At 44.9% G+C, this 26786-nt stretch overlaps 1 protein-coding gene across 1 annotated transcript in view; it reads left to right on the top strand.

The window, feature by feature from the left end:
* XRN2 (5'-3' exoribonuclease 2) overlaps nt 1-26786 on the top strand; it is a 112919-nt gene that overhangs the window by 32862 nt on the left and 53271 nt on the right. Inside the window, exons 7-16 of the mRNA XM_015406211.1 lie at nt 2468-2540; nt 2645-2695; nt 4238-4395; nt 6139-6213; nt 6351-6484; nt 8335-8392; nt 8482-8589; nt 9822-9866; nt 19783-19908; nt 24905-25014. Of these exons, the coding sequence (XP_015261697.1) occupies nt 2468-2540; nt 2645-2695; nt 4238-4395; nt 6139-6213; nt 6351-6484; nt 8335-8392; nt 8482-8589; nt 9822-9866; nt 19783-19908; nt 24905-25014 (938 nt within the window). The remainder of the gene's footprint in view (nt 1-2467; nt 2541-2644; nt 2696-4237; nt 4396-6138; nt 6214-6350; nt 6485-8334; nt 8393-8481; nt 8590-9821; nt 9867-19782; nt 19909-24904; nt 25015-26786) is intronic.

The raw sequence follows: 26786 nt of genomic DNA, 5'->3' as shown, positions 1-26786 counted from the left end.
CCTCAATTCTTTTTTTTTTTGCCATCATGGAGAAAGGACCTGCTACAGCTTCATCTGGTTGCCTCAGGAAGTTTCTTCAAGGGACTACTATGTTTTTGGATCACAGATTACCTTTAAACATTGTACTGTTGCTCTTTAGTAAATACCTCTGTTGTGACATGACGATGGCATAAAAGGATGACCATGGCCAGTGCCTCACGTCCTTGGAAAAGCGCAGTACGGCCTTGTGTAAGGCATGTAGCCTCTTCATCCTGGAAGCATGGTTGGAAGCGGTCCTTCGCCTCAGGCCCCCGGGCACACGGGCCAGATATCGTGGGGGGAGGCGTGGCTAATTGCCCTGGCGCAGTTTGATCCGCAATTATGCGATCAGACACGCCAGCGGCACAGCACGGGTCCTTCCCTCGGCGCCAGTGGGTAAACAAGGGACCAGAGGGGAAAGCCGCGTGCCGGCGCGATCACACCATGGGCGTCTGGAGGCAGCTCGTGGGAAACGTTTACTAGTACCTTGGAGGTACTAGTTTTTAAATGTGCATTGTCAGTGGTTAGCCACGGGTGCGCTCCACTTCCCAGATGTTGGGGTGTGATCGCGCCCGGATAATTTGCCCACCTTCTGTGCCTCTCCCCCGGCAACTTTGCCGTGTGACCGGGGCCACAGTGCCGCTTTGTGGGGCAGCCTCTTGGGGTTCCAAAATAAATTGGATTCCCTTCAGAAAAGAGCCAATGGTCTCTGTGCCGGTCGGAGATAGGTTCTTCACCGGAGGCGTGATAAGAAAACGGCTCTTCGCCTCAATGTCACTTTGTGGAGTGGTGTTTTGGGGTTCCGAAAGAGCCAGGACTGGCCCACGGCCACCTCCATGGTAAGTGAGCTTGCTAATCTCCCACGTGGCACTGCAGAGGAGACACGGAGATGAAAACAGGGCTGCGCTTAGCTGTAACTGATGTTCACGGAGTGCCTTCTGTGCAGGCACCCCTTCGTCCCCACTGTGGGCTGTGCTCAGTAGTCTTCATCTCCATGGTGGCGGAAAGAGAACTGAGGGAAGAGTTCTCCCCCCCCCCCAGCCCTTGTCACATGATCCTTTGGGTGGGGACAGAGCCTGGGCTCTGTATTGCCGAGGGGAGGGGGAAGCACTCAGCAATTCTAGAAGCTTGTAGAAAATTTCTCGGCAGCAGGCCTGCCCTCAAGCCAGTCCCATTTGTGTCTGCACAGAAGATGTCCAATGAACATCAGTTACAGGCAGGGCTATTTTTGGGCAGGAACGGAGTTCCGGCTGGCTTCAGAGTTGGCCACGCCCACTACAGCCAAAACCTCTGTGTGTGTGGCTACAGAGGGAAGGCCTGGAGAGTGACACACACACCCCGGTGACTCCAAGGCGGGTGGGCCAGGGGGACTGAAAGGATCAGGGAGGCATTTAAATGCCTTCCCCGGCCTGTCCAAGGGCTGGCTTGCCCGGGCGCCCTGCAGCCACGGGGCGCCCTGGCATGCGGTGTGGCCTAACATGCTAATGAGATGTGCTGTTGGTTATGTCCTAATATGCTAATGAGTTTCTGCTGTTGGGTGTGGCCTATTATGCTAATGAGTTCCTGCTGGGCTTTTTTCTACAAAAGAAGCCCTGGTTACAGGTAAGTGCAACCATGTTTTCTGCAGTTACTGCATATTGCTCTGGAAATTAATTGAGAATAACCAGTGGTCGTTTCGTAGAAAAAGAGCTAGGGGGATTCATTAGCATAACTCATTAGCATATGCCACACCCCCTGACATCACCGGAAGTGTGTCATAAGGCCACACACCCCGCCCCCAACGGTCCTGGCCGCCGCCGCCGGCCTTGCAGCTCCACTGCCAAGCCCCAGGCAGGCAGGGCTGGGGAGAGGCAGGGAGGAAGCAACTTACCCTCCCTCTTCTCCTGCCTCCTCCTGGCTGAATGAGGGCCGGAAGCGGGGACACACCCCGCCCCCAACGGTCCTGGCCGCCGCCGCCGGCCTTGCAGCTCCACTGCCAAGCCCCGTGAGGGGCCCGGTGGTGGACCTGCAAGGCCGGCGGGAGTGCAAGGAAGCCCCACGAAGGCCCTCCCTGGCCCCAGGCAGGCAGGGGTGGGGAGAGGCAGGGAGGAAGCAACTTACCCTCCCTCTTCTCCTGCCTCCTCCTGGCTGAATGAGGGCCGGAAGCGGGGCGGCCGGAAGCAGGGGGCGTGGCTTCGTCATGTGCCCCCCCCCCCCGTACATCACCCGGGGGAACCGCGATCCCCCGCGTTCCCCCCCGAAATGACCTCTGAGAATAACCATCTGTCGCCCTTAGAGAATATGGGTGGTTTGCCTCTAGTTTTAATCCGGAAAGGTGGTCCACAATTTGGGAAGCATTGGGCTAGCTAAAGAAGTTTGTGGTACTGTTCTCCAGTGAGTGCTGCAGCCTGTTGTGCCCTGTGGTTTTGCGTTTTGTTTTCTTTGTTTACGCCTCTCCCTCCCCTCTCAGGTTATTTTATCTGATGCCAGTGCTCCTGGGGAAGGCGAACACAAAATCATGGACTACATACGAAGGCAACGAGGTAAATCCATTTGGGTTTCTGCATTGGGATGATTCTTCTGGTGGAGGCAGGAGAGTGGCAATTTGATGTGACCCTGTCTTGTTTTTCCCCCCATTTTTGTTTAGCTCAACCCAACCACGACCCAAACACTCACCACTGCTTATGCGGAGCTGATGGTAAGTCCCTGTTGAGGTTTGACCAGTCAAGTAAAGAGTAATCCATATGGCCCAAGACTGCAGTCTTCGTGCTCAGTTCTTTGCATGAAAGATGGTGCATTTGGACTTCATCTTTGGGTCCAGCTTTTAATTTTGAGCTTGTAGAAAACGACTGAAGAGTTAATTTCTCAGCCAGCATCTATTATTTGACTTCAGCAAGTTCTGAGTCTTTGATCAACTCGGTTTGGATGCTAGCTGGTGCTCATAGAGCTAACAAGGTGCAGTCCTGTGGGGACTGTATGAAGGTGCTGATGGTATGAAACCGCCTCTTTACATGGAGGCTACTTTGGTGTGATAGCCAATCATAGCAGTTCCCTGTCCCCCCTTTTTGGAGCCTCTCTGACTGCGCATTGTGGTGGCACTGATACATAACATCTGTGCCTCCACATGGTCTCTGCAGTTATGCAAGCCTGCCAGCATCTCTTCATACACATGTGCATAATTACATGAGAGGTCCACTGGCTGTTCAGATCAGACTCGTATCATTCTCGGAGGCATGCAACTGCTAGGAAAAGACCTTCCTAAATCTACCACCAATTGATTCATCAGGCATACATGAGAAACCGCCCTGATATGTGGTAGGCTAGGTAACTAGATAATCTGATGAGGCTTTACAAATATGGTAGCAGAGGAAAGAAGGAAAGCAAAAGGCAAAGGCGAAAAGGAAAGATTTACCCAACTGAATGCAGATTTCCAGAGAACAGCATGTATGGCTGTGAAAGTTGGACTATAAGGAAGGCCGAGCGCTGAAGAATAGATTCTTTTGAACTATGGTGCTGGAGAAGTCTCTTGAAGGGTCCCTTGGACTGCAAGAAGATCAAATCAGTCAATCCTAAAAGAAATCAACCCTGACTGTTCCCTGGAAGGCCAGAGAATGAAACTGAAGCTCAAAGACTTTGGCCACCCAATGAGAAGGGAGCACTCCCTGGAGAAGAAGGCCCTGATGCTGGGAAAGATTGAAGGTCAAAGAAGACGGGGACGGCAAAGGATGAGATGGTTAGACAGTGTCATAGATGCAACGAACATGAAATTGAGCCAACTTCAGAGGACGGCGGAAGACAGGAAGGCCTGGCGGGATCTGGTCCATGGGGTCGCAAAGAGTCGGACTCGACTGTGCGACTGAACAACAACAAAAAGATAACTTAAGAATTCAAGCATTTATGGGGATAACTAAATATTCCCAGTCCATTCCAGTTCCTTAGCATCTAATTGAAATCTCTGTCCCGAAATTGCAACTTTTCTGTTCTCCCTCTTTAGCTGATGATCTGATAAGCTAATTAGGTGGTTACATTTTTAAAAGATGCAATTCTCCTGAACTGGTCATTTGCTTTTCCTGGGACCAGCGCATGACCCTACGCTCCCCTTCTTATTTCTGTCTAGGTGCAATCTGTGTGTGTGTGTTTTTGTGAATCATGGTTTGGAGAAACATCGGCATTTAGCTGTTGCTGTCATTGTGTACTTGGGTACTTCAGTGTTGGACTTTTGTTTTGTTTTCTTCTACAGCTGACCTGATTATGCTTGGATTAGCTACGCATGAACCCAATTTTACCATAATCAGAGAAGAATTCAAGCCTAATAAACCAAAGCCGTGTGGTCTTTGCAGCCAATTTGGACACGAAGTTAAGGATTGTCAGGGTTTGCCGAAAGAAAAGCAAGGAGAGGTATATGCTGAACAGTTGAATTGATTCTTTCATGAGAGCCAGTGTATAATTCACAAAGAATGAAATGATAGGAGATTCTTGGTGGGCTACAGCATTTACTGGATGGCCCCGTGTAAGGCATAGGCCACCTTTCCCTGTATCTTTGGGTGACTGAAAGGATTTTAAAAAATACCCAGCTGTCCCTATCCATTTGGAGGGGAAGGAAGATGGGATGGAACTTGATGCCTTCGAAGTAAACAGTTACTTGCTTCTCACCTCTTTGCTTAGACAGGTTTGAAGCCTTCCTCTTCTCCAAGGAAGGAAGCCTTCCTCTTCTGTTGGTAGGGCTACTTTGGAGGAAGGCTTAATGCAGTGGTAGTATGCAACCTGCCCTGACCTGAATGACCCAGGCCAGCCCGATCGAGTCAGATCTGGGACGCTAAGCAGAGTCAGTCCCGTTCTGTACTTGGATGTGTACAGGTCTTTGCCCACCCAGGCCAGTCCAGGAATGGGAGGGAACCCAGTACTTTTCAGTACATTAAACAACAAACCACGAGATGGTTTCCAGAACAATATGCCACCAGAACCTCTCTGCACTAGTCCCTCCCTTCCCTAAGGGAGAGATTCCAAACCCTTAGTTGGCATCTGGGATTTAACACACTAGCAACTCAATCTAGAGATGCACACTTTTACTCTCCAATGTAGCGTACGGGGTGAGCGTTCAGGCCACAGGATTTAGCCTTGGAATTCAGGTACAACATCAGAAACCATTTAATCATCAGTGGAATCTTTATTTAGTACAGAGCTTAGCGTAGACTCTCAGAGATTACAAAAAATAACAAAGGCTAGGGCTGTTTGCCTTAGCTAAATATTAATTATTCATAGTTACCACGTCAGGAGGATTCCTCAGTCCAAGATAGTCCAGATGTGAGACTACCAAAAAAGCCCAGGACTGCTACACAGAGGCAGGCCATGGCAAACCACCTCTGTCAGTCTCTTGCCTTGAAATCCCCACCAAGGGTCGCCATAAGTCAGCTGTGACTTGATGGCACTTCCCCCTCCCGGGATGCAAGCCCAGGGCTATTTCTGGGCAGGAACGCACAGGAACGGAGTTCCGGCTGGCTCCCGAGTTGGCCACGCCCAGCAGGAACTCATTAGCATAACGGGCCACACCCAACAGCAGAAATTCATTAGGATTGGCTACATTAGGGGTGTGTGGCCTAACATGCAAAGGAGTTCCTGCTACAAAAAAGGCCCTGGGTTTTGACAACAAACAAGATAAACAGAATAAGAAGCAAAAGATGGGTGTGGCTGGATGACCACACTTCTGGTAACATGGGGGGTGCGTCCTAATGTGCTAATGAGCTGCGCTGACAGGGGCGTGGCCTAATATGCTAATAGGTTTCTGGTGTTGGGTGTGGCCTATTATGCTAATGAGTTCCTGCTGGGCTTTTTCTACAGAAAGAGCCCTGTAAGCCACAACAAGTTATGGGACATAGTTCCCCTCTTCTCTGTCCATTATATCATTGTCAGTGTGATATGTGTTCAGACATTGTGGGCCAGAAATGGGGAAAGCATCGGGCTTGTACCTTGATTAAAATCCCTTTCTTTTTTTTTTGTTTAAGATGAAAATAAAGCTTGCATACAAATCTGATCTAATTGTGAGCCGCCCTGAGCCCGTTCGCGTGGAGGGTGGGATATAAATCCAATAAATAAAATAAAAATAAAAATAAAAAAATATCTCCCTCCCTTTCTCTTTTGCAGCATGATCAGTTTGCAGATTGTCTTCCTGGGCAGGAGCAAGAATTTATTTTTATCCGCCTATGTGTTTTGAAAGAAGTAAGTAAGTAGAGTAAGCGCCACTTAATACAGTAGGGCCCACTTCCGAATAAATGGGGATAGGATCAGTTGCCCGTTGCAAGTCCATGGATGTTAATAGAAATGTATTCTCTCTTCTCTCTCTCAAATAATTCTAGTACTTGGAAAAAGAGCTGACGATGGCCAGTTTGCCTTTCGCTTTCGACATTGAAAGAAGTATCGATGATTGGGTGTTCATGTGTTTCTTTGTGGGAAATGACTTTCTTCCACATTTGCCCTCACTAGAGATCAGGTATTTATTTTATTTATTTATTTAATTTAAAACATTTATATGCCACCTGAACACTCATATAGGCTCCCCAAGGTGGCCTATTCATACCCAAGGTATGTTAAGCCCCTTTACAGGCTGAAATACTCAACAGTTATGGTAAAAGTGACGGTGGCCTATTGAAGAGGACAGGTGCCAGGTGTGCCCCAAACAGCTGCTTTTGGTGTGCCCAAATCTGTACAGTGGGATTTCTACCCGTGTAATGGCAGGCCCCTGTGCCTTGTCATACCCGGGTTTTCAAAGTTTCAGAAGTGATTTATTGTGTGACATGTGTTGATGCAATTAAGAGCCAGTTTGGTGTAGTGGTTAAGTGCGCTGACTCTAATCTGGGAGGACCGGGTTTGATTCCCCACTCCTCCACTTGCACCTGGCTGGATGACCTTGGGCAAGCCATAACTCTGGGACTTGAAAAAGAGCAGTTTCTGTCAAGAGTTCTCTCAGCCCCACCCACCTCACAGGGTGTCTGTTGTGGGGAGGGGGAGGGAAAGGAGTTTGTAAGCCGTTCTGAGACACCTTTGGGTAGTGAAGGGTGGGGTATAAATCCAATCTCCTCTTCTTCTTCTAAAAGAATCCTGAGGCCTCCCTTTAGACATGCATTTATTTTGGAGTTCAGCCGTACAACTTGTTCCAAGGCCAGTAAACACTGCAAAAATTTAGTTATTAAGATGATCTGCCACTTTGTAAATGCATGAGGCCGTATGTCTGATAATGGCTTCATGTGTACGGACTCTTTACGGGTGGCGTTCTAGTATTGGGGATTCTCTCTGCCATGGGCCTGGGCTCGTCCACCGTAACGGAGTAGGGAGTTTCCATGTGATGGGGGATTTTGCCCGGCCACTGTACCTTCTAGGCTGCGGCATTAATGGCAGTTGGTGATACCCAAAACGGTAGGCAGGTTGTTACCAAATTGAGGCCAAGTGTTCTTCTCTCATTTTCTAGTGACTGCATGACCCAAGCGCTGGGGAAGGAACTGTTGCCTTGTGCTGATGGATTTAATTGTATGTGATGTGCTTTGGTCATGTGCAGGCCACATCTCATGGAAGTAAAATTTTTTTTTAAAAAAAAAACGAGAGCTGATTTGTCTTGTGCCGTTTTGACGCAGGAAAGTAGGCTACTTTCCTACATGCATAATGGGATATAGGGCATTCGTATGCACGCACACACACACACCACTTGTAGGCCAATTGGCCTGATTCCCGCGCGCGGGAGAAAGGGGCCCCAGGCCGTTAAACGCCAAAGCTGGGAATCGAAACCTATCCCATGGATAAAAGGTGGGAGACACTACACAAACAGCGAGCTAGCAAGGTCACAGATAAGCACACACAAAGTAATGCGGTAACAAGTTGGTACACAGGTCAAGCAGATGCACTCTTGCCCATAAACAACATGGCAGCATAGCTGACAGTAGCCATCCAAAGAGCACTGCTTACATGTAAGCAGTGTTCCCTCTAAGCTGAGTTAGTGTGAAGTTAGCTCACAGTATTTTAGCCTCCGGCTCACACATTTTTGTCTTAGCTCAGGAAATATGGCTCCGGAGCAAACTAATTTATGCAGTAGCCAAATCACTTGCTCACAACTTTAGTGCCAGTAGCTCACAAAGTAGAGTTTTTGCTCACAAGACTCCACAGCTTAGAGGGAACATTGCATGTAAGCATCATTTTTTTCTTTATCAGAAGTAGGAGGCTCTGCTTTCTTAGGCAGAAGAATGGCAGGTGGTAAGCACAATGTTTCAGTAGTTAAAGGTTGATTCAGCCTCTGTACAAATGTTTTTAGTGATCTTGTTATTCTGTAATGTATAAAATATTGTATTACAGGGAAGGAGCAATTGATCGCCTTGTGAATATATATAAAAACGTTGTCCACAAAACTGGGGTAAGCTATTTTTTTTCCTCCTTTAAAATTTAATCAGAATTTGTGGACTATAGGGAAGAAAGATAATTAGATTCTTTTACAACTTACAGGGGTACCTTACAGAAAATGGCTTTGTCAACCTACAAAGAGTACAGATGATCATGTTAGCTGTTGGCGAGGTTGAAGACAGCATTTTTAAGAAGCGAAAAGATGATGAGGTAACACTTGGCTCATTGTGTATGCATCTGTTGTGATTAGATTTTTTTCTTCTTATTTAAGCAGCAAACACTAGTGTGGTTTGAACATCTTCTTGGTAGACCAATGTGCATGAAACAGAATATATTTTCAATGAATCTTATCAATTTGCTTTACTATTTTGTTTTCTGCTGAGTCAACAGCAACTAGGCCTTAAGCAGAAAATGACTGTGCCGTGACAGAGATTTTAATCCCTGAGGCAGATCGCAGGAGCTTCTCGGTGCAGAATATTCAATGTAGCAACTTCCCCCTTTTTTCATGTGTTGAGCATCAGCACAATGGATGCTGTAAAGTCCCAAACATGGCCATACAAGGGGAACCATTCAACTATTAACCAGAACTATTAACTGGAAGGGAAGGGGCCATCATCCACCAGAAGAGGTAGGGAGCTCATTGGAATCCTAAGTGGCTGGTAAACAAATAGATTCCTAACTTTTGCCTTGGGCTCAACATTATTTTCTTGGAGGGGTGATTGTTTTTCTTAACCTCTGGCTTGAAGAAGAATTCGGGTAAACGCAAGACTTGTTCACGTGACAGCAAACACACATACAACTTGCCTCTGTGTGCGTATACCTGCTTATAAGGAAGAGACAATGCACGCTCGCTTTACCAATGAAGCCGGGGACCAGTCCCTGGAAAACGTAGGGTTTAAATCACATGTCCAGTTGTACATGTGCTGAATGTAACATAGAAAGTACTCAGTGCGTACCTGAAGAACAATCAAGTGTACACAGATTGTACATGTGTTCAGTGTAACTTGTAACCAGGGCTTTTTCTTGCATATTGCCTTGTGATGTCTCTGTGCTTGTGTGTTTGAGGCTTTAGGTCTGTTGTTGAAAGCTGCGTTGAGAGCCACGTATTGGGATAGCCGGTGGATAGTGAATTGATGCTATTGAGTATTGTTGGCTGAGGGGTTGTGCGTGTGCTTAATAGGGTTCTAGGTGAATTTCTATGGCATTCTTTGAAGAAGGAAAGAGAGCACAAATGTGCGTGTGTATAAATATTACACCAATACTGTGCTGAATAACTGTTCATTATCAGCTTGTCATTTAGTTATAGTGTCACAGTTCAGTTTTTACATGTTCATCCAGTTTTAATACTATTCCTGTGCAGTACAAAAGGTTGCCATATATTTTAAAAAAAGATTATCATTTTCCTCCTCAGTTCTTCTAATATCTTCATTCTTAACTTATAGGAAAATTTCAAAAGAAGACAGAAAGACAAAAAAAAAAGAATGAAGGTAAGTTTATTCTAACTTGTACAATTTTTTTTTCTGTCAGTAAGCAGCTGTAACTGTCAATTAGTAAAATGTTCTTTTTAATTAAAAACTGTTTTAGTTATATTCTACCTATCTATATATCTAATAGCCAAGTTGCCCCCAGAGTGCGGATCGCTAAATCAGCGCTCCGGGGGCACTTGGGGTGGGGGGGAGGTTTGTGCATATGTGGCCCAGTCCCCACGTGTGCACAAAAATGCTAAAAGTAGAAAAGAAATTCGGGGGAAGTTTAAATCCCCCTGAAAGTGCAAGATGCGCACGGAACGCTCTGTAGCTGACCTCGCCGCCGCCACCTCCTCCTCGGAGCCGGGCGGGCGGAGGACCCTCCCCAATTTGATAAATGGATTTGACATATTATTTTAGCAGGGAGGAAGTTTATTCTAACTTGTACAATTTTTTTTTCCTGTCAGTAAGCAGCTGTAAATGTCAATTAGTAAAATGTTATTTTTAATTAAAAACTGTTTTAGTCATATTCTACCTATATTTACATAACACAGTGTATTTCACTGTCACATTGTGTAACATGTTTAACATCAAATGTTATCGGATTATTCCTGTTCATGTGTAAGTATCGGTCATTTTTATGTAATCGATAATGAATGACGCATAATTCAATGGAATACATTATGGTTACTATGTTAAAGATATTATTCAAAATAATTTTTTTAAAAAAATAACATCTGGATCCCCTTCCCCCCTTTTTTAAAGGATAAAAAGTTAAGTAGCCTTTATTGGCATGGGAAAAAATTGATACAAGTTCATACAGTTTAAAAAAAGGATAAAAAAGACATTGGGCAAAACAAACATGGCCATTTTTCTAAGATGGTATCTCAAAGTGTGTGTGTGTGTGTGTGTGTGTGTGTGTGTGTGTGTATCTGGCTAGCACTTTATGACTGCGGATTGTTTTAAACTAGTTTTATCTATGTTTACAATTGTCTATTTATGCTTTATCCTTTTGTAAGCTGCCCTGAGCTATCTTGGTGGGGAGGGCGGGGTATAAATTGAACTAATAAATAGATAAATAAAAGCTGCCCTGGCCCGAGTGGCCCAGGCTAGCTTGATCTTGTCATATTTCAGAAGCTAAGCAGGGTCGGCCCTGGTTAGTATTTGGATGGGAGACCACCAAGGCAGTCCAGAGTTGCCACGCAGAGGCAGGCAGTGGCAAACCCTACAGGATCGCCGTAAGTTGGCTGCCACTTGATTGCACTCCCCCCCCCCTTTAAAAAGCTACTGAGGGTTAGTCCGAGGATGTGCATCAGTCTAGTGGGATTTTGGACTCCCCCCCCCCAAATAGCTTTATATGCCCCATGTTACATTCCAGTCATCGCTTGTGTCGCTTGTCTTTCAATAAATTACGAAGTCCCACTTTGCAATTATTTGGAAAGAGGGGTAGGGGAGAAGGGTTGTCTGGTGTAGCTAGAGGCGCCATGGCAGAATAAACCAGAAGGGAATCCGGTGTGTGTATCCATCCCCCATTGGCTTTGGAGGATGATAGGATTGAATTAAAAAAAAACCCTCTGAAATATTTTTCTTCTTGTTGTTGTTGTTCAGTCGCACAGTCGAGTCCGACTCTTCGCGACCCCATGGACAATCTCCCGCCAGGCTCTCCTGTCTTCCGCCGTCCTCCGAAGTTGGCTCAATTTCATGTTCGTTGCATCGCTGACACTGTCTAACCATCTCATCCTTTGCCGTCCCCGTCTTCTTTGACCTTCAATCTTTCCCAGCATCAGGGTCTTTTCCAGTGAGTGCTCCCTTCTCATTTGCTGGCCAAAGTATTTGAGCTTCAGTTTCATTATCTGGCCTTCCAGGGAACAGTCAGGGTTGATTTCTTTGAGGATTGACTGATTTGTTCTTCTTGCAGTCCAAGGGACTCTCAAGAGTCTCCTCCAGCACCATAGTTCAAAAGAATCTATTCTTCGGCGCTCGGCCTTCCTTATAGTCCAACTCTCACAGCCATACATGACTACTGGGAATACCATTGCTTTGACCATGCGGACTTTTGTTGGCAGGGTGATGTCTCTACTTTTTATCATGCTGTTTAGGTTCGCCATCGCTTTCCTCCCAAGGAGCAGGCGTCTTTTAATTTCATGGCTGCAGTCACAGTCTGCGGTGATCTGGGATCCCAGGAACGTGAAGTCTGTCACTACTTCCACGACTTCCCCTTCTATTTGCCAAGGAGTGATGGGGCCGGATGCCATGATCTTAGTTTTTTTGATGTTGAGCTTCAAGCCCACTTTTGCGCTCTCCTCTTTTACTCTGAGCAAGAGGCTCTTTAGATCCTTTTCACTTTCAGCCATTAGAGTGGTATCATCTGCATATCTGAGGTTGTTGATCTTTTCCCCAGCAATCTTAATTCCCGCTTGTGATTCATCCAGGCCAGCATTTCGCATGATGTACTCTGCATATATATTAAATAAGCAAGGCGACAATATACATCCTTGTCGTACTCCTTTTCCTATGCTGAACCAATCAGTTGTTCCATATCCGGTTCTAACTGTCGCTTCTTGGCCCTTATACAGGTTTCTCAAGAGACATGTGAGGTGGTCTGGTACTCCCATCTCTTTAAGGACCTGCCATAGTTTGTTGTGATCCACACAGTCAAAAGCTTTAGCATAGTCAATGAAGCAGAAGTAGATATTTTTCTGGTACTCTCTTGCTTTCTCCATAATCCAGCGAATGTTGGCAATTTGATCTCTAGTTCCTCTACCTCTTCGAAACCCAGCTTGTACTTCTGGTAGTTCTCTATCCACGTACTGTTGAAGCCTAGCTTGTAGGATCTTGAGCATGACCTTGCTAGCGTGTGATATGAGTGCAATTGTGCGATAGTTTGAACATTCCTTGGCATTGCCCTTCTTTGGGATTGGAATGTATACTGACCTTTTCCAATCCTGTGGCCACTGTTGCGTTTTCCAAATTTGCTGGCAAATGGAGTGCAGCACTTTAACAGCATCATCTTCTAAGACTTTGAATAGCTCAGCTGGAATACCATCACCTCCACTAGCTTTGTTGTTAGCAATGCTTTCTAAGGCCCATTTAACTTCACATTCCAGGATGTCTGGCTCGAGGTCAGTGATTATACCGTCGTGGTTGTCAAGGACATCGAGGTCTTTCTTGTATAGTTCTTCTGTGTATTCTTGCCATCTTTTCCTAATCTCTTCTGCTTCTGTTAGGTCCCTACCGTTTTTGTCCTTTATCATGGCCAGCTTTGCATGGAACGCTCCCTTGATTTCTCCAACTTTCTTGAAGAGATCTCTAGTCCTTCCCATTCTATTGTTTTCTTCTATTACTTTGCACTGTTCATTCAGGAAGGCCTCCTTATCTCTCCTTGCTGTTCTCTGGAAATCTGCGTTCAGTTGGGTAAATCTTTCCTTTTCGCCTTTGCCTTTCGCTTTCCTTCTTTCCTCTGCTATTTGTAAAGCCTCATCAGAAAGCCACTTTGCTTTCTTACATTTCTTTTTCTTTGGGATGGTGGTGATTGCTGCCTCCTGTACGATGTCACGAACCTCTGTCCATAGTTCTTCAGGCACTCTATCTATCAAATCCAGACCCTTGAATCTATTCTTCACCTCTACTGTATATTCATCAGGGATGCGATCTAGGTCAAACCTGAATGGCCTCGTGGTTTTCCCAATTTTCTTCAGTTTAAGTCTGAATTTTGCAATGAGTAGCTCATGATCTGAACCACAGTCAGCTCCAGGTCTTGTTTTTACTGACTGGATAGAGCTTCTCCATCTTTGACTGCAAATTATATAGTCAATCTGATTTCGGTGTTGCCCATCTGGTGATGTCCATGTGTAGAGTCGCCTCTTAGGTTGTTGGAAAAGGGTGTTCGCTATGACCAGTGTGTTCTCTTGACAAAACTCTGTTAACCTTTGCCCTGCTTCATTTTGCTTTCCAAGGCCAAACTTGTCTGTTATTCCAGTTACCTTTTGACTTCCTACTTTAGCATTCCAGTCCCCTATGATGATGAGGACATCATTTTTTGGTGTTAGTTCTAGGAGGTGTTGTAGGTCTTCATAGAACCGGTCCACTTCAGCCTCTTCTGCATCAGTGGTTGGGGCATAGACTTGGATTACTGTGATGTTGAATGGTTTGCCTTGGAATCGGACAGAAATCATTCTGTCATTTTTGAGATTGTATCCCAGTACTGCCTTTTGCACTCTCTTGTTGACTATAAAGGCCACACCATTTTTTCTACGAGATTCCTGGCCACAGTAGTAGATATAATGGTCTTCTGAGTTAAATTCGCCCATTCCTGTCCACTTTAGTTCACTGATTCCTAGGATATCGATGTTCAGTCTTGCCATCTCATTTTTGACCACGTCAAGCTTACCTTGATTCATAGATCTTACATTCCAGGTTCCTATGTAGTATTGTTCTTTGCAGCATTGGACTTTCCTTTCACCATCAGACACATCCACAACTGAGCGTCCTTTCGGCTTTGGCCCAGCCGCTTCACTCTTTCTGGGGTTACTTGTACTTGTCCTCTGCTCTTCCTCAGTAGCATATTGGACACCTTCCGACCTGAGGGGCTCATCTTCCGGCGTCATATCTTTTAGCCTTTTGATACTGTCCATGGGGTTTTCTTGGCAAAAATACTGGAGTGGGTTGCCATTTCCTTCTCCAGGTGGATCACGCTTGGTCTGAGTTCTCTGCTGTGGCGGTAAGTTGCTTCCTCCCCGCCTCTCCCCACCCCTGCCTGCCTGGGGCCAGGGAGGGCCTTGGCGGGGCTTCCTCGCACTCCCGCTGGCCTTGCAGGTCCACCGCCGGGCCCCTGATGCCAGGGTGTGTGGCATATGCTAATGAGTTATGCTAATGAGTTCCCCTAGCTCTTTTTCTACGAAATGACCCCTGGACTCAAGCAATGCAGCCAGTGGATAGGGACAGATTCTGAGTGACACACCAGGGCGCCAACCAATTCCGGAGTGGGTGGAATGTTCTAGAGAAGTGCCACCACCATTCGGCTTTTATATATAAGGGAGATGATGTGAAATGCTATTAAGGTAGTGTTTTTAAAAATTATTTTGACTTGCCGTAACTCATTGAGCTGCGGTGGCTCAAGTAGACGCTGAACTGCAGGCTGTGGAAGGTCGGTAGTTCAGCAGTTGGAGACCCGAGTTGCCGCATGATGGAGTGAGCTCCCGTCTCTGGCCCCAGCTCCTACCAACCTAGAAGTTCGAAAGCAAGAAATTGCAAGTAGATAAATAGGTACCACTTCGGTGGGAAGGTCACAGCGTTCCGTGCGCCTTGGTGTTTAGTCATGCCGACCACGGAAACGTCTTTGGACAGCGCTGGCTCTTCGGCTTGGAAACGGAGACGAGCACCGCATCCCTAGAGTCGGACTCGACTGACTTTCGAGCATGGGAACCTTTACCTTTAACTCATTGAAACTGCTTTCGGCAAACTGTGAAATAACCGTAGAAGATTTACAATACTGAACGCACATGAACCTGCCTCCTACTGAATCACACCCGATCCTTGGTCCATCACTGTTGTGTGCTCGGGCCAGCAGTGGCTCTCCAGGGGTCTTTCCCGTCACCCGCCGCCTGGTCCTTTTAACGGGAAATGCCAGGGATTGAGCCTAGGACCTTCTGTGTGCCAAGCAGATGCTCTGCCACTGAGTCACGGCCCTTTCCCTGATTGGCAATTCTGATACACTGTGGGAATCAATGAAACTGAGATCCTATCCGTTGTTCATATTCCATCGTCCGCTGTATGCGGAAGAAACAAGATTTACATTCAGATATATATATATGCATCAGCATGTGTGAGAACAGAGAACCCTGTTTCAATTTGTGCCAGCCTTTGTTTCACGGAGATGAAAAATGCAGGTTTTAGGATCAGCGGCTATTGATCTTTCAAAAGCAGGTTTCTGATTAGAGTGAGTTCATTATCTCCAGAGTATTTTCAAGGAGCTGTGGTCTATTGTTCCAGTGCCAAAGGATAGCTGACTCTGTCTGTAGTTGCTGCGGCGCGTGTGTGCGATGGAAGGGCCTCTGAAGTGTTTTGCTACAAAGTTTAGCTCAATATCCATATTTACTGATAGTTCCTGATGCTGATATGCTGAAAGCACATGAGGTTTCTATGTCCAGAGAGTCTGAAACGTACTAGAAGAGGGGATCACTGCTTATGGCATGCATGTATATTCTCCAGTGCTAAACAGGAGGTGATGTGTTGGTATTGTTTCTCCTGTTTTTTAATAAATCTGACTGTGCAGACAGGAGGGCCTCCAAGACCAGCTGATAAACATGCCCTTTTGTTTTGCTAGTGGCTTCCATTTCCAAACCTGGATTATTTTTTTCTTTTTTTCCCCCAACTGGCAAAAACCAAGGTATGGTTATGTCAAAGCAGTGGCCTCCGACCTTTCCAGACCCTGGAACCCACATTTTTAAACACACTGCCTCAGATGGCAGCGTAAGGCCCACTGACTTGCACGCATGTGACAGGAGCTAATGTGACCTCACAGTCATGTGACAGGAAGAGCCCTGCCTTTGCCAAAAAGGAATCCTGTCTGCCCCAAATGACTTCATGTCATCAATGTGCTTGGAAACAGAGGCAGGTGGTGAGGCACCCTTGCGCTCTATGGATGTACACTAGCAGCAGATACTTCTAGAAATTGGTGTACCAAAAATGGTGGCTCTAGGATCGTCCAGCTTGCTTGAGGCGTTGAAGACTCTGTTGAAAGTACAGGATCTAATGCAGAGTGTGTCTGTATGTATTCTTTGATTAAAGCTGTGTATAAAGCAAGAGTTAAAAATGTAATAATTTGCACAATCAGACGTCCAGTCGAGGTCCCGTGGTTAGGGGGGAGGTGCCGATCACACGACCATCCTGCAGCGCGGCAAAGAAGCGGCGCGATCACACCAGCAATTGCTAGGCGCCGCTTCCGTGGCAAATGGGATAGATTTTTTTAAAAACTGAAGTTTGTGCATACGCATGACTGAGCAATCGTATCTGCATGGGTGGTGGGCTTACCGGAGAGGGCGACAGACGCTTCCGGACCCCAACAGAGCTCGAAGGCATAGCCAATGGAGGGGGAGGTGGGCCCCCTCGTCACAGCCGCTCTAACCGCCTGCGCGACAGTGGCCATAGCGACCCTCCAGAGGCGGCAAGCCTGGCTGCAGTGGGAGTGGGCCTCTTTGTGTGTATGCGCCGTTGGGCGCTTGTGCACATCCTGTGGAGACTTGGGGAAAAAAACCTGTTCGCGACGGGACATGGGCGGGCGCCAGATGCCACGGGATTCCACCGGAAACGCGATTAGGCACCCGCCCTTGTCCTGCGGTTTCCGGAAACTAGTACCTCGGAGGTACTAGTTTTTTACCCCGCATCTTTGGCAGGAAGCCTCGGGTGACGCATGGGAGCTCTACGCTTCCCAGATGTGGCACTGTGATCGCGCCCGGAAAATCCGCCTATCTTCCGTCTCTGTAGCGTGGCAAATGTTCTGTGTGACCGCAGCCAATAATAGGTATAGCAAACAGTACAGTTTTATTTGCTGAATAATGCCTTCCAGGACAAGGAAAAAGGAGTGGCCGCGGGAGGGTTTTCCCCTTACTAAAGATATTTCCCCCTCTCTTAAAGATATTGCCAGTTGTTCCTCCTCCACCTGAATACTCCAGTATCTCATGAACCACTTACAGGAGGAGTATCTGAGGTTTCCGTTCTCACGGTTGACAAGAAACCATCTTAAAACTTCTCAGAGTTCTCTGGCAGAACTGATTTTTCTTTCTGACTAACAGAGAAATCAAGATGAGTAGCTCTTTTAGTCTGTCTGTAGCAGTAGAAAAGAGCAAGAGTCCAGCAGCACCTTAAAAATTAACAAAATTTGTGGCAGGGGAGGAGCTTTTCTGAGTCATTGCTCACTTCTTCAGATAGCTCCTACCCCACCACAAATTTTGTTAGTCTTTAAGGTGCCGCTTGCCGCTTGCTCTTTTCTACTGCTACAGAGAAAGTGGCTGTGCCCTCCAGTTACCAGCAAGGATGCTAGTAAGGTAAAGGTTCCCTTGCTCAAAAGCCAGTCAAATCCGACTGTAGGGTTGCGGTGCTCATCTCCGTTTCAAAGCCGAAGAGCCAGTGCTGTCCGAAGACGTTTCTGTGGTCATGTGGCCGGCATGACTAAACACCAAGGCGCACGGAATGCTGTTCCCTTCCCACCAAAGTGGTCCCTATTTATCTACTTGCCATTTCTTGCTTTCGAACTGGTAGCCTGCAGTTCAGCGTCTTAACCACTTGAGCCACCGCAGCTCCTAAGGATGCTAGTAGCAGTCAGTAAAAAGTGTAGAAGACGTTCCTCTTAATGGAGTGCCTGGATTAAGAGTTTAATTTTGTGTAAATTGACTTAAATAAATGGTTAATACCATTTTAAGCTTGAGCTTGCCAACCTTTATGCCACTTGAGATGGACAGCTGCTGTGTTGTCCGAGGCTGCTTTCTCCAGGCACTAGTCTCTGTGTTAAAGCTACCCCCACCAACCACCTCTTTCTCTTCCCTGTTGGTCAGTATGAGTCAGCATTATGTAATAGGAAGAGTTTCACAATGCATGTCCATTCAGGAGTGGGAAGGGCTGTCTGAAGATTGAACATGCTTATTAAAAGATACTCTTCGATAGCAGATTGGCAGTAATATTTTTCAGTCTTACAGAATTGTATTTAAGGTAATAGTGCAATAAAATGTATATGGAATTCACAAGGGTAGCCATTGCTTCTTGAGAGTTCATTACACTGTAGTGGCTAATAAACTGACTGGTACATCAGGAAGTCCCTGATTGACCTCCCACCTATGCTTTGAACAACCCCCCCCCCTCAATGTAGTAGTATGAACATAATTCTGACCTGTCTAATATAAAGCACTTTGATTATCTAAAAGCAATGTATAAATGCTGAGTGTTATTTTTCTTTATTTTAACCACATTTTCTTTCCTTCCTTCCTTCCTTCCTTCCTTCCTTCCTTCCTTCCTTCCTTCCTTCCTTCCTTCCTTCCTTCCTTTCTTTCTTCGTAGCATTCCTATCCTGCTTTTTTATTTAAAAAAAGAACCTCAAGATGGATTAAAACGTTTAAAATTTCAAAACATAAGTTATTATGACATAGCAATAAAATTGTAAAAAGGCAACAGGACATTTGAAAAACTTCATTAAGGAGCATTCAAAGGAAATAAGAGCAATGGTTTTTTAAAAAATGTAACAAATCCTTTTACAGCAGCAACAAAAGCATAAGTTTACTTTAAAAGGTTGAATTTAGTCAGCAGCTAAGTCAGAGAACCACAACAAAGAAGGTTCTTTCTCCAGTAGCATTGAAACATGGGGCTCCTAGAGGATGTTTTGGTACACAGGCAGATTGATATGGAAGGAGTAAAAAAGAATAAGAGTCCAGTAGCACCTGAAAGACTAACAAAATTTGTGGCAGGAGATGAGCTTTCGTGAGTCACTGCTCGCTTCTTCAGGTATCTGAAGAAGTATCTTCAGGTGTCTGAAGAAGTGAGCTGTGACAAACAAAAGCTCCTACCCGGCCACAAATTTTGTTAGTCTTTCAAGTGCTCCTGGGCTCTTATTCTTTTCTACTGTGACAGACTAACACAGCTACCCATCTTGATTTGGGAGGAAATACCCTAGTTTCTGTTTGGGGCTTTATAGGCCAGTAACAGCACCTTGAACTGGACCCAGGTACAAACAGGTAGCCAATTAAGATCTCCCACAATACGATTGCTCCAGAATGTTCCAGTTAAGTGCCTGGCTTCTATATGCAGACTTCAGTGACAATCCCATGCTCCAAACTTTGCCTAAATTAGCTTTGTTCGTTTTGGAATTCTGCAAGTCTCCTTTACATGCATTGCCTGCCTTGGCAATTTATAATCAATGCTTTTCCAACTGTGTGTTTCCTCCCTTTAGAGAGAACAGCATTCTATGCCTGGTGGGCAATTCACACCACAACCTTTGGGAAGGGGAAATCGGTCAAGCCATCAGCCGATCAATAATCCAAGACAAACGGCCTTTGAAATGAGAATGCAGAACACAGTAAGTGATTGTTACAAACTTCATTGCAAAATTGGTGAAAGCAACGGATATGCAAATTTATGGAGATGGTGTGGTTTCCTAATGGGTCAGTTTTCCCCTCGGCAAGGCCATTCCTGAGCCCTGGGAACTGGAGCTGTGATTAGATCAGGAGTGGGCCTTGGCTTGGCAAGATCCCTCCCCCAATCTCCAGGCTTTGGGAAGAATAGGGGGGACCGGATAAGGATGATCACACACTGAGCCCAATATAAAGTCCCTCCATTTCAGTCATGGGGTTGTTCCTGTAAAGTGAAACGGTGAAGTGGGTGAGCAGAAAGTACTCGGTCCTCCCCGGGGCCCCACAACCAAGTAATGGCAGATCAGCCTTGTAAGTGCTTTTCAAGGGCACCTGGGCAAGTTTCACCCATGACATAAGAAAGGAATTATTCTGAGGTGGTAATGTGTTGGGTAACTAGGGGTACCACTGTGGCAAACAACCTCCTGCCCTCGGGCTCTGGCCCGCATTGCAGTTCCATTCAGCAGTGGGAACAAAAATGGGTGTCACATGTGTTCCGGTCTAAGCATTTCGCTGCTCGGACGCGTCCCGTCTCACTCTGATGTAGACCCAGCTGACGGGAGGGGTCCGAGTTCGTCCCGGACCTCCCCGGGGTCTTTGTAGGAGACCCCCCAGCCTGGGGAGCTGAGGAGAGCCTCTTCCAAGGTGATGACCAAGGAATTGGGGCTCACCTTCGTCCCCGAAAGGTACCGTTGCTGCGGAGCCAGCATGGAGTCCAGAGATGACTGCCGGAGCAAGCGACCATGATCAAACGTCTAAAAATGCTTCCAAAAGATCTCCAAGGCTCCAAATCGTGAGTTAAGCAAAGCTCAGGTGAAAAAAGCGAACTGAACCTTGGTAGAAATTGGAAGTGCCTAAGTTTGAAGTGTTGGGGAGAGGAATTCAAACACACCTTTTTTTTTCCTTTGAGCAAACTTTAAAAACAGTTTTAAATCGGAAATAAAAGACTTTGAGCTAAAATAAGCACATAAGCAGTTAAACGAATGCAAAAACTGCTAAAGTATACAAAGCGGGACTAAATCGTATAACTTTTGCTTTGTTTTGGAAAACTTACTTCTTGTTGATATCATGACTGGGAGAGGACGGAGAGTGCCGGATAAAAAACGTGACCGGAAATAACATACCAACAACTCCTTCACAGAACCAGGAAGTAACTACAGATTTTCCCGCACTGCTAGCAAATGCACTGCGCCCCCTAATGGAGCAGATGACTAATCTCAACACTAAGCTTGATATTGTCCAAAAACAGCTGAATCAAATGGATAAAAGAACCTCAGCAACTGAGAAAACGTTGAAAAAGATGGAAAAACAGACTGAGAGTATTAATAAAAGAGTGGATGAAGCAGAGAAAGAAAGATCCACTGATAAAATGCAAATAACACAGCTTCAGCTGGATATATCCATGTATGTTCTACGTTTTCATGAGATCCCCAAAGAGAAAAATGAGGACTTAAAAGAACTCTTGGCGGCTGCCTTGGCCCCATTAATGGATTACAAATAAGAAGATTTAATAAAAGAGATGGATGTGGCCTATAGGACTTATCCGGATTTTATAAAGAAAAATAAATTACCTGGGGAAATCTATCTGAAATTCACGAAACGATCTACCAGAGAACTGGTATTAAAGTCAACAATGGGAAAACCCTTAAAAATCAAGAATGAAGAAGTAAAAATTTTGAAAGACATCCCTTTCGAAGTTAGAAAACAGGAAACTGCAAAAAAAGGGAATACCATATAGATGGTTATTCCTGGAAGGGCTGAGCTTCAATTTCCAGGAAAAATATATAAAATTGACTCTGTTCTAAAAGTGGAAAAATTTATGGACCAAGTGTTTAACACAAAAAAGAAGCAGAAGGAAAAGAACTTAAAACCGGATAGGGAGGAAGAAGAAGATGAATCCTACTCACAGGATTCAACAAGCCAAACTTCTACGTCATCAGAATCATCTGAATCGGAGAAAGGAGCGGCCGCTCTGAAACTCCAGAAAACGAAGAAACGCAGGAAGAAAAGACTCTAGAACTAAGGCAATAGTATTAAAGGCAGAAATTGCATTGTTACTTGATATGTGTTAATAATTGAATCAAATCTTAACATAACAATAATAATATCTTAACATAACAAAACAATATTTCTATAACTTCTCAGATCGTGACATGCATTAGTCTTTACCCATTCCCCAAATCCAGTAGATGGAATAGATTAGAACTTATCCAGTAGAGGTTTAAACTGCAGAAATTCTTACCATGGAAGAAAACTTGGCCTGAGGTGGCATCATCCCTGAAGCTAAGTTTTGGTTCCTGCTTGGTCACCAAACCAGCATCAGTCTCGATATCTGACTCACCATTGGGCCATTCCCTGGTGTCTGCTCTCTAAATGTCAGAAGGTGAACTTGTCAGTTCCAGTCCACCAATCCCGTCGCCAACCATAGTGGACATGTTGATTGGATCCAGTATGTCAGTTGGATCTGACAGCACACACCTGTCTCTCCTCTGTGATCTTTTCTAGAAGACCCATAGGATACCTACTGTGATGACCAAAATTGGGACCTGTATGCCTCCCTCAGATGCAATCCAACCAGTGCCCTGCAAGATCCTTCAGTGAGGTCAGAAGAAAACTGTTGTTCTCCAGTGGAACTGAGATCAGATTTTCAGTCCTTTTATGACTACAGCCAGTCACTTTATAACATAAGCGGATTTCCCCCAAAAATTATTTGTATGCCCCAGTAACCAACGTAAATTTGCAATAATTTAATTATAAATAAATAAATATGAACTTTAGTGCTTTTTTATCTTCATCCAGCTTGAACATCTGGCATTTATTGTTCCATATATGGTAACAGTTTTTGTGTAAGATTTTGAGCATCACTGTACTCGCATGAGAAATTAATGTGGTAGGCCAATAGTTGCAGTTTTTTTAATATAATATATTTGGAAGAGAGATTTCAAGAACTGTTTCAAGATTATTTTAAGATATGAGGAGACTTCCCCAACATTGACCAGATATTCAGAGTGAATTCAAGATTTGCACATAAGAACAAGTAACTTATGTATTGGTTCACTCATAAGAAAACATGAGATGCAATAGTAAAGAAGTAAAGAGAATGCCCATTTAAAGTAGCAGGAAAAAACTACAGATTTTTTCAGGATCTACCAATAAGTGTATTAAAGAAAATAAAAGACTTTTATTTTCTGAGATAAATTCTACAAGAGAAGGAAATAAGATACAACTCGAAAATACCTCGACTTCCCCAACATTGACCAGATATTCAGAGTGAATTCAAGATTTGCACATAAGAACAAGTAACTTATGTATTGGTTCACTCATAAGAAAACATGAGATGCAATAGTAAAGAAGTAAAGAGAATGCCCATTTAAAGTAGCAGGAAAAAACTACAGATTTTTTCAGGATCTACCAATAAGTGTATTAAAGAAAATAAAAGACTTTTATTTTCTGAGATAAATTCTACAAGAGAAGGAAATAAGATACAACTCGAAAATACCTCGACTTCCCCAACATTGACCAGATATTCAGAGTGAATTCAAGATTTGCACATAAGAACAAGTAACTTATGTATTGGTTCACTCATAAGAAAACATGAGATGCAATAGTAAAGAAGTAAAGAGAATGCCCATTTAAAGTAGCAGGAAAAAACTACAGATTTTTTCAGGATCTACCAATAAGTGTATTAAAGAAAATAAAAGACTTTTATTTTCTGAGATAAATTCTACAAGAGAAGGAAATAAGATACAACTCGAAAATACCATTTGCAACAGAGGTATATCTAGCAAAAGAAAGCAAAGTAATTAAGACTAAAGAACAAGCTAAACTATTGGCTGAAGAACTACAAGTGGACCCACACAGAGGATATGAAGAAAAATATTCAAGTAACCCAAAGCATAGTTCATCCAAGAGTTCATGAGATGAAACAGTTGTGGCATCAACATCAGGACAAAATGGATAAATTAAAAGTATCAGTAAATATTAATGGACTGAACTCTCCTCTCCTACAAAATGTGCAATTGTTTTTGACCAACCTAAAAACAACCAAAAATGCAGAAATTTTATGGTTACAAGAAACTCACATAATGAAGATACATGAACATATCCTAAACAATAAAAAACTAGGAACAGTTTATTCTGTTTCAGCTTCAAACAAAAAGTGTGGAATAGCTATTTACATAAACAACCCACAACTAGATATAATAGAAGTTGCTGCAGTTTTTGACATCTCCTTTTTTTGAATCGGAACGTAGATTGAGTATTTGCAGTCTGTGGACCATTGTTTTCTTTTCCATAATTGTTGGCATGTTCTTGTTGAGATTTTGATGGACTCTTTCTGTGGCTTAAAATAGTTCTATTGCTATCCCCTCTACTCTTTGTGATTTGTTTCTCCCAACTACTCTCAGTGCAGCTTTTAGTCAATGTTTGGTTCATCCCCCCCCCCCCCTTTCAGGCTTTTTCCTTCTTCCCAGGCCGTGTGAGGAGGAAAGAATTAGATTTGGCTCTACCGCTTATGGCAGCCATTTTGGGTTTGCCTCCATCTTTTGTGGCAGCCATTTTGGGGTGGTCATCTCCATCCCCTGTCAAAATTCCAAAAATGCCCACAGGCTCAAAAAGGCTGAGGACCCCTGCCTTAGACTATTCATATTTTGTGTGACACAGTCCAAAGGGCTACATTAAGTATGCCCTAATGTATTTCTTCCTCCTTTATTTTGATTAAGAAATCCCTTGCCATAAAGCAATCTTCTTTTGAAACATGGCATAGGTGGGTGCTGTTTGAGAAACCCAGACCCAAAACCCCTCTTGGATACACGGAGCTCGTTGGGGGTGTTAGCCTCTGTGCCTTACTGTAATGGCTGGATATTTTTTTTTCCCAGTTCCTTGTGACAAAACTGTTAATCAGGCCTTGCTTCTTAATTCTCTGAAAAATAATTGTGTCCCCAGACTCCTTCATCTTCTCCTAACACAAGCGTCTCATCCGATGGTACGCCGGGAGGCGTTAAGCGAAAAGCGGAGGACAGCGACAGTGAACCTGAGCCCGAAGATAATATCAGGTGACACGCTTGATACTTTGTTAGCACATTGCCAAAAGGGATGCTGCCTCGTTAATGCTGTTTACCCTTTATCAGTAATGCTTTTCTATTATCTTTTTATCCACCGGTAATTAACGTGGAGGGTTGGGATACTCAGGAAATTCCAGGGAATTGTGTTGGCTGTAGCTGTTAAATTTAAGTGTCCCCATTAGTATGCGTGCAGGTTCTTGCCCTAAAAGATGTGCCTCCCTTTGAGACACTGCTCCAGGTTGGCGAGAGGTTCGGTATTCAGCTGAGTGGAATGTGATTCTTTTGCGGTATAAATTAAAACTTTTCAGTTCTGTAGCCAGGTGCAGGTCAGGTTTTCCCTTCACTCCTTTTATCATTTGGAGTTGTTTTTTTTTTAAAGAATTTTTTATTTTCATGGAAATATCAGCATATAGTCAAATGAACATTCATTCTTTAACCAGTACCCGTATTCCCATTTCCCCTCCCCCTCCTAGTGGCTTCCCGCAATGTTTCCCCCCTTGGAGTTTTTTTTAACTCCCCTCCCAACATTATTTATTTATTTATTTTATTCGACTTATATTTCATCCTCCCCGCATGGCAGGCTCGGGGCGGGTTACATCAAATTTGATAAAAATACAATATACACAATTAAGACATTAGTAAAATACCACAATAACCTTCATTCAGTGCCGTTGTCATTGACATTAAAAGCCTCACAGATGCCATCTCTGGTATGCAGTTCTGACAACAGCAAAAGGCTAGGCCAGGAGGATGGGGAGAGGGTGTCATGGTGGTCTATCGGGATTCCATCCATCTATCAAGGTGCCTCACCCAGTGGTTGGCCAGTTCTGAGCAGGCCCGTAGCCAGGATCTCCTTTTTCAGGGGGCATTTAAATTTCTTAGGGGGCACCGAGTTGATTTAGATTTCAGATTTGTTTGCGAGCCTTTCTTCAGGTTTGCCAAAAGATGCGTCTATTCCGTGCACAGCTCCAATTACTAGATTTAAGTAGCCTCAGATTTGGCTGGGTTGATAATTAGAATATATGATGACGACTTCTGTTCATGTATGAGAAAAAAAAATTTGCTGCCCCTTTCCAGGGATAGCCTCCTCAAAAGGCCCTCCCAGCGTTTGGGGGACCCTACTATGTGTTTTTGTGGGATGCGAGGGGCTGCAATCGGATCAGTTGGCAGGGGTACATAAAGTAAACGGGGAGGGGGCTAGGTCCAAGCCAAGGTATATTTTCTCATACGCATTTCACTGTTAGGCTGGTTGCTTATTATGGAGAGAGGAGGAGAGAAATGATGCTAATGAGCAGGGGTCATTTGGGGGGGGACGCGGGGGGACGCCATCCCCCCGGGTGAGGTGCGGGAGGGCGGGGCCTGGAGCTCCCTGCTGGTGCCCGCTGGAGGTCGCCGCCGACTGTGGGGAGGACACACTTCCGGTGATGTCAGGGGGTGTGGCATATGCTAATGAGTTATGCTAATGAGTCCCCCTAGCTCTTTTTCTACGAAATGACCCCTGAGGATAACACTGCCAACTTCTTGTAACTCATGCAAATTTTGATTTTCCTGCTGGTGTATAGTAGCCTTTGCATCCCCCTTATCCCCTGAAGAGCACAGAGTGGAGCTTTCTCCTTTGAGAGAGGCTTCCCTGAGGTTTAGTGCCTAAGGTCTCAAGGGAACTCCATGGCAGTGTCCAAGATCCAAAAAGCACTCGTGTGCACACGTGAATGGGAAATTCCCCTTCCAGCGGTGCTATCCAATGCCCCCAGCAGGTCTCATGA

Source organism: Gekko japonicus, unplaced genomic scaffold (assembly GCF_001447785.1).
Source record: "Gekko japonicus isolate JY-2015 unplaced genomic scaffold, Gekko_japonicus_V1.1 scaffold1209, whole genome shotgun sequence".
In the NCBI taxonomy this organism is placed as follows: domain Eukaryota; kingdom Metazoa; phylum Chordata; class Lepidosauria; order Squamata; family Gekkonidae; genus Gekko; species Gekko japonicus.
The sequence above is the reverse complement of the archived record's forward strand: the minus strand, read 5'-3'. Positions and strand labels throughout refer to the sequence as shown.